This window comes from Lucilia cuprina, chromosome 2 (genome assembly GCF_022045245.1).
Source record: "Lucilia cuprina isolate Lc7/37 chromosome 2, ASM2204524v1, whole genome shotgun sequence".
NCBI classification, from domain to species: domain Eukaryota; kingdom Metazoa; phylum Arthropoda; class Insecta; order Diptera; family Calliphoridae; genus Lucilia; species Lucilia cuprina.
In genome coordinates, this window is record NC_060950.1 from 5,112,671 (window position 1) to 5,120,006 (window position 7,336).

The window sequence follows — 7,336 nt, forward strand, 5'->3', positions numbered from 1 at the left end:
TTTAAGTTTGTTCCTTTTCAGTATGATACCACGATCACACTTAAAGTCTAATGAAAAAGTTAAACCACCTTTACACGATCACGCAAGTTATATGATCTATCAAAAATTTGTGTAGTGGAGTACGGATGGGATCGTCTAAACGCAATATGTAATGAAACCATCACACATTGAGAGAGAATACAAATGGGAAATTTGACAGTATAAAACAATAACAAAGTATGATGGAAACAGCTGTTTCACTTTTTTTGTATGAGTTTATATAAAAACACATCCTGATCTAATGCGACCTGGTCGTTTTTTAAATCATTTCAAAAAATGAACAGAGCCATACGACTCTCAAATTTTTCATCCGTATTCTCTCAATGTGTGATGGTTTCATTACATATTGCGTTTAAACCATCCCATCCCTACTCTTCTACACAAAATTTTGACAGATCATATTACATGTTTGATCGTGTAAAGGCGGCTTAAGGAGGAATTATTTAGCCTTGAAATATTTATAAAGCTATAACCAATTACGGCTTATGTCTTAGAGAGCCTCGTCCAAGAACTACCATTCCGACCTACACCTTCCTATAGGAAAATCTTAAATAAGTTTTGATTGGTAGTCCCACCATCAGGCACGGATCCAAGGGGTGAGAAAAATGGAAATTTCAATGTAATCGGATTATGATAGAAAATATAAGTGATCACAGAGATTTACTCAATAGGGGCGTAATTTAAAAATCTACAGCCGATTTTAGGTTATCGAATGATCACTGATCATTAATTTTATACAGAAATCGGTTTTTGAAAATATGAGTGATCATAGAGATGTAGTCAATAGCAGCGTTATATAAGAATCTATGGCCGATTTTAAATTTTTGGATATATAAGCGATTTTTATTGAAAATATCTAAGTTTTTGGCTTCAGCCGATTTTGATTTATTTTTGTTTGGGTTTTGGATCTATAACTCGAATTTTGAATAAAAGACTATTGTCCGAAACAAGTAGTAGGGTTCTATAAATCGACTGTCGAATAATCGAACAATCGAAGATGATAGTAGAAAAAAGTCAAAAATAAATAAAAAGTCGGAAAAGGTCGAAAAAAGTCAAAAAGTCGGAAAAAGTCAAAAACTCGAAAATTGTAGAAAAAAATTCAAAAATAGTCGAAAACTTTAAATAATGGAAAAAGTCAAAAACTCTAAAATAGTCGGAAAAACTCGAAAAAATTCGAATACTCAAAAAAGTCAAAAGGTCGAAAATGTTAAATGAGTGGAAAGAAGTAAAAACTCTAAACTTGACGATAAAACTCGAAAGAAGTCGAAAAAATTCAAAAAGTCAAAAAAAAGTCTAGAAGTCGAAAAATCGACTTTTCATAAAATGCAAAAAGTCGAATTTTCGTTTCAACTATAGAACCCTAAGTAGTAGCAGACTATTTTAAAATTTGATTTTCTTATAAGATAATTGATGAAAATTATTTATAAAAATAAATGCTGAATAAGACGAAATTTTCATAATAGGGTTTGAAAAGTTCACAATATTAAAATTTGTAAAAGTCGGAAAGTCGACTTTTTGTTTCACCTATATAATTTACCAACAATAATCAATCACAATAGCTAATGTCTTATTATGAATGATTTCATTGCAATGTTTTGACGTAATCTTTTTTGTTTTGACTACAAGTTCTTATTACAATTTCATCACAAAAACACCAAAAAAATTAAAGTAGAAATTAAAAACAAAAATAAGGAAAGTTAAAAATACGTTGAAAACAAATTTCTATAAACAATAAACTAACAACAAGTTTCTCTTATCAATTAATAAACATAAAAAATCAATAATCATGCCAGCCAGGAGAAAAGCTAGTGGTCTCCAAAGCCCCCAATCCGATGACACTGATAAAGACACAGAAGCCTATCAATTGAAAAGAAAACGAAACAACGACGTAAATACATACATACACACAAAAATCTTTATCAATAAATATAAATGCAATCTATTATTCCCGTTCCATTTTAGGCCGTAAAGAAAACCCGTGAAAAATCTAAACAAACTGCCCAAGTACGTAAAGATAATGTCAACAATTTACGTATAAAGAACAAGGAGTTGGAAGCCACTATCGTTGAGGTTAAATCTAATATTGAATATTTAAAAAATGCACTTTTGCACAAAGTCGATTCATCTAAACATAGTGAAGTTATTCAACAGATACTTGAACAGGATTCAGACGAAGAAGAGAATAAAGATATTGCACCAGTGTAAAAACGTTAGAATAAAACAAACTTACTGAAATTGACGAATAAGAAGAAACATTTATAATTTAAGATGTAAAATTATAACAATTACTAAAATTTATTAAATATTTTTATTAACTAGATCGTCGTTTTTATAATTTATATGTCATTCTCGACCAAATACAGAAATAGACAACAATTAATTTGACTTAACTGCAACAATAAACTCTGAGATTTTTTTATTCTTATGAAAGCTGTTTGAATTTTGTTTGTGTGGAGAAAAGATAGAATACTGATGTTTCTACCAAAACTGATATTTGGTCAGCTGGTGACCTTGAACGATTTCCATTTTGGGTCATCCTAATACACATGCATATGTATGTAGAATGGAATTAAATATGTATTTTCTTAATAGCAATTTGTTGTTATAATATACAGATTAATAAGAATCAAAAAATATAGAATCTGATATATTTTTTAAATTAAATGTTATTTGATACACTATAAATAAAAATCCTGCTAAATAAACAGCATAAGCTATAGCCATCACTAAAGACTACCATGAACTAGACGAAGGAGGTAAACATGAACCTTGGCGCCGTAGTCGATGGAAACCAAATATCGACTGTGAACCACCCAAAGATTTTGGGGCTCACCTTTGACAGCCTCAAAGCGCTAACCGGCAGCACTTGGCGAATATACAAAGAAACCTTGTTGGCTAGCTATAAAGCAATTGGCCGGTCAGTGGTCAATTATGCTGCTGCAGTATAGTCTCCTTCGCTGAGTGATACCCAAGGGAGAAATATTAAAAGCTGCCAAAATGCTGCCCTTAGTACTCTAACGGAGGAAACAAAATTCCTCACAATCAAGGAACATAATGTCATGCTGACTATAGAATTCCTCCTGGGATGTCACCGGAGGAGTCATTCCAACTTTGACATCACACAGTTGGATGCTCCCTCCAAGGCATGTGAGAAAGGACCTTCGTGTATACAAGGAGAGCATACGAATGTATGAGCATGTTCCCTTAGATCGGAATTCTTATAAAGCATCTTTGAACGACATTTATACAGAGCTCGCCCAACGCCTATAGCAGAAATTGCGAAGAACCTGCCGCGGAAAACAAGAGTTTCACTGGCACAACTGAGATCGGGTTGGAGCAACAGGCTCAATGCCTACAGGTCCCACATAGACCGTGCCTTCCCCAATATATGTCCAGCATGTGGACAGAGTCCCCATGATACCCACAGTTGGATGCTCCCTCCAAGGCATGTGAGAAAGGACCTTCGTGTATACAAGGAGAGCATACGAATGTATGAGCATGTTCCCTTAGATCGGGATTCTTATAAAGCATCTTTGAACGACATTTATACAGAGCTCGCCCAACGCCTATAGCAGAAATTGCGAAGAACCTGCCGCGGAAAGCAAGAGTTTCACTGGCACAACTGAGATCGGGTTGGAGCAACAGGCTCAATGCCTACAGGTCCCACATAGACCGTGCCTTCCCCAATATATGTCCAGCATGTGGACAGAGTCCCCATGATACCCACGACATATTCAACTGTCCAGCCCACCCTACTTCACTTATCCCAAAGGATTTATGGACTAACCCAATTGAAATAGCCCAATTTCTTGGTTTGGGCCTACATTCAGAACCCCCGAATTAAAAATTGTATAGTTTAAGCTGCTACAAAAGCAACAACATCATGGACTACACTTTTATCAAAAGACTTCAAATGCTAGACTATAAAAATAATAGAAAAGAGTAAAAATCAGAACTAGACTTTAGTCTTATATACATATAATCAAAACTATATTATAAAGTTTACTATTTGCCAGGCGTATAGACCAGATTATGAACTAGAATATATGGACTATAAACTTATAACATGATATAGACTAAACTATATTATATACCATAGACTAGTCCATGAACTATACTAAACGATTAAGTAAACCTCCAACTACGCTATAGACAATTGTTTTTAAATTTTTTTTTTTAAATTAGAAAACTTACATGGTTATGATTCAATCCTCTCCATATATTGCTATAGGGTATAATAGGTAGACATATTTTTTTTATAAAAACACAACATTTTTTAGCACTTTTTAAAATATACATATAGCAATATGTATTTAATGAAATTTTATTTTTTATTTATATTTTTTACAACTTTCATTTATTTTTTATGCACTTTATATTTTTTTTAATAAATTCACAACAACTTTTCCCTTTGCCGGCTACAACAGCCTTAAACCTGAAATAATAAACGTCCGAGAAGTTTTACATAAACAATTCTTAGGGAATATTTTGCAACAATTTAGTTCCTCAATGAATTCAATAAACTCGTCATTTTATATATATTAATAACACTACACGAAACTCATTACAAGTAACTCGATAAAACTAAGGAAATAGCGCTCATTGCTTTTTAATTTACAGTCCTTTCTTATTAGAATGTCTAGTAAAAACCGAAATTATAAACGACCGAAGTAGAAGTTTTACATCAGATATTCTTAGAGAACTTTTTACAATAATTAATTTGCACAATAAATTAAATAAACCCGTTATATTAATAAAATTATTAACACTACATGAAACCAATTACAAATAACTCGAAAAACTAAGGAAATGGCGCTCATTGTTACTTTTCAAGTTACCAGACTTTCTAATAAGATTTCTAGTTATTGTGAATTGTATAAATGTTATTGTGATTGCTTTGCCCTTATGACATTTCGACTATTGTTTTGATTTTATTTTAGAAGCAAAAAAAATAAGAGAAGTACATACTTATATTTTGTGTTCAGGAAACGAAATACGCAATTTATTTTGCCTAATATAACGAGAAAAAAAATAACCGAAAATTATAAATAGATTTCTATCAATTGCCAGTGTTAATTTTTAAGAATATATACGTGTAATGTCAGAGCTGCGCTCGAAAGTTATACAACTATATAAACATGTAAGTTAAATGAAAAAAAGTGTTGCCTCCGGTCGCATGAGTCATGAGACTTGCGAAACCTGATTGTTACAAAATTTACTTAAAATTGACTTTTTGACCATTTTGTTTGCAGCTGCAATATTTGGGACGTGAATATCCTGGGGTTAATGGACCCCAGAAATTCCGGCAGCAAGTTAGAGATGCCTTTCTAAAGAACAAAGATGAAACTGATCCCAAAAAAGTAAAGGCTTTACTCGCCCAGGGACGCTATGTGGCCAAAGAAGTGGAGGCTTTAGTTTCACTAAAGAAATATCGTACATTAAAACAACGTTATTCACAAGATTAATTTTAAATGCTGGCAGCCTGCTTACTAAACTCGAATTCAAGGCCAAGGTCAATGAAAAGAAATGCGGAAAAGACTTGTTTGTTGCAGCCAATAACTGGACAAAAAAAATTATTGCATTTTATTCATCTAAATTTGTTATTTTACTCTTCAACCCACACACCAACTTTTTGTTGACTCACACATACATACATACATACATATTGTTTAGATTTTTAGAGTGTCTTATAATTAACAATTTTTAGTCGCCAATATTTGGGCCATTAAAATCTTCCATCATGGAACAAAATTAAAAAAACATGCAACATTTTTGTTTAATTTCATCATGGTCATAAGAATATTTTTTTGGTTTTCTTATCATATGTTCAATTTATTGTGAATAGAATTTAAAGATTGCCACCTGGAGAATAGAAGTTAGAAAAACGCCTAAATAAAAATATGGACATATTTTAGAACAAACCTAGTTAAAATTATTAGAACGTGCTTCCTTTATTACATATTTCCGGTATATTAAACATAAAATTACAAAAAAAAATAAAAACAATAAAATATTAAAAATTCAAATCAAAAATAAATAGGCTTTTATATATTGTGCAAATATTTTAAGTTTTTTGCCGAATTGTTGGTGAAAAATTATTTAATGTGTATTTTAGCATTTTTCGTAAAAAATCGTTTTAATTAAGTGAATCGTTCTTTTTCGTTTTTTTTTTAGTAAAAATTAATTCACTTTTAAAAATTGTAATTCTTTAATAGTAGATTTAATTGGGAATCTCCTGACTGTTAACAAAAAATTAAGCCAATTATATTTCCTTTTCATATTAAAAAAATTTAAACTTTCTATAAAGATAAAATTTTACTAAATTTTCTAATCATTAACAAATGATGATGATTTAATTAATTTTTGTTTGGTAACGATCTTCTTGATTTCTCGTTTAACATGTTTAATTGTAATATATTATTTACAAGATATTTGGGGATTGAATTGTTTTGCCTTTTATTTTGCTCATGTGATATTTTTTTCATAACCAGGATTTCTACGCATGTTTGTAGTCAGTAACTTGAAATAACTTTTAACTAGTTTTCTTTTCGAATCAAAGAATTTGCTACAAAATGACATTGATTTGTTGTTGCATATTTTGTTATAAATGCATAAATTGCATATTTTGCTTTAAATTGCATATTTCCAACTTTTTTTATAGTATATTTTGAATATTTTTTAAATTTTCTAAAACAAATTATTTTGTTTTCTGTGTATTTAACATTTTTACCTAAAATTTGATATTTTCATATTTAGATTTTTTTTAAATAAAAAATATCAACAAATTTTAATTCAACAATACTAGGTTCTATGATATACAATTTTACATACTGCCTGTTCCTCTAAATGCGAACGAACATTTATATATTTCTCATTTTATATTGAAAACAATAACAATTTTTCGAATTTATTTGTTGTTGTCAATATAAAAGTAGTAAATACTTGTTCGTTCGCAATTAAAGGAACAGGTTCATAGTTTTATTTATAATTTTTAAAACCACAATAGTGCGGAAGGTATTTTGAGTTAGTGCTACTAATTGTAACTTCCAAAATATTTGTCCATAAAGTATCGGATCAGTATCTATTTCTATGTCTGTCCATCTGTGCGTTCAGATAAAACTATAACTTGATAAAATGTTGTTCTTACATCTCTCTCATGTCCATAATTTACTTAAAAACGTTACCAAGCGATAAAGTTCGAAAGAAATATAATTTACACAAAAATACATTCATTCCACAAATTTCACTTTCAGAAACTAAATATATACTATTTAAAGTTGTTTCTTATTTTTTATAT

The 7,336-nt window shown here is 30.5% G+C and overlaps 2 protein-coding genes across 2 annotated transcripts; both read left to right on the forward strand.

The window, feature by feature from the left end:
• The first annotated feature begins 1,674 nt into the window (after window positions 1-1,674).
• LOC111676668 (CCAAT/enhancer-binding protein gamma) lies at window positions 1,675-2,464 on the forward strand. Its single transcript, XM_023437631.2, has 2 exons — window positions 1,675-1,927; window positions 2,002-2,464. The coding sequence occupies exons 1-2, from the start codon at window positions 1,826-1,828 to the stop codon at window positions 2,242-2,244; spliced, it is 345 nt and encodes a 114-aa protein (XP_023293399.2). The 5' UTR covers window positions 1,675-1,825; the 3' UTR covers window positions 2,245-2,464.
• Window positions 2,465-4,970: 2,506 nt separating this feature from the next.
• On the forward strand, window positions 4,971-5,799 carry LOC111676664 (electron transfer flavoprotein regulatory factor 1). The gene is made up of 2 exons (XM_023437628.2): window positions 4,971-5,179; window positions 5,292-5,799. Exons 1-2 carry the CDS (start codon window positions 5,138-5,140, stop codon window positions 5,502-5,504), a joined length of 255 nt encoding a protein of 84 aa, XP_023293396.1. The 5' UTR covers window positions 4,971-5,137; the 3' UTR covers window positions 5,505-5,799.
• Window positions 5,800-7,336: the final 1,537 nt, after the last annotated feature.

What these genes read in the sequence shown, in the direction of transcription:
- LOC111676668 (XM_023437631.2), top strand. Translation starts at nt 1,826, where the DNA reads ATGCCAGCCAGGAGAAAAGCTAGTGGTCTCCAAAGCCCCCAATCCGAT. An exon ending in AAAGAAAACGAAACAACGAC is followed by an intron (nt 1,928 to 2,001) that starts GTAAATACATAC and finishes GTTCCATTTTAG; the next exon opens with GCCGTAAAGAAAACCCGTGA.
- LOC111676664 (XM_023437628.2), top strand. Translation starts at nt 5,138, where the DNA reads ATGTCAGAGCTGCGCTCGAAAGTTATACAACTATATAAACAT. An exon ending in TTATACAACTATATAAACAT is followed by an intron (nt 5,180 to 5,291) that starts GTAAGTTAAATG and finishes TTTTGTTTGCAG; the next exon opens with CTGCAATATTTGGGACGTGA.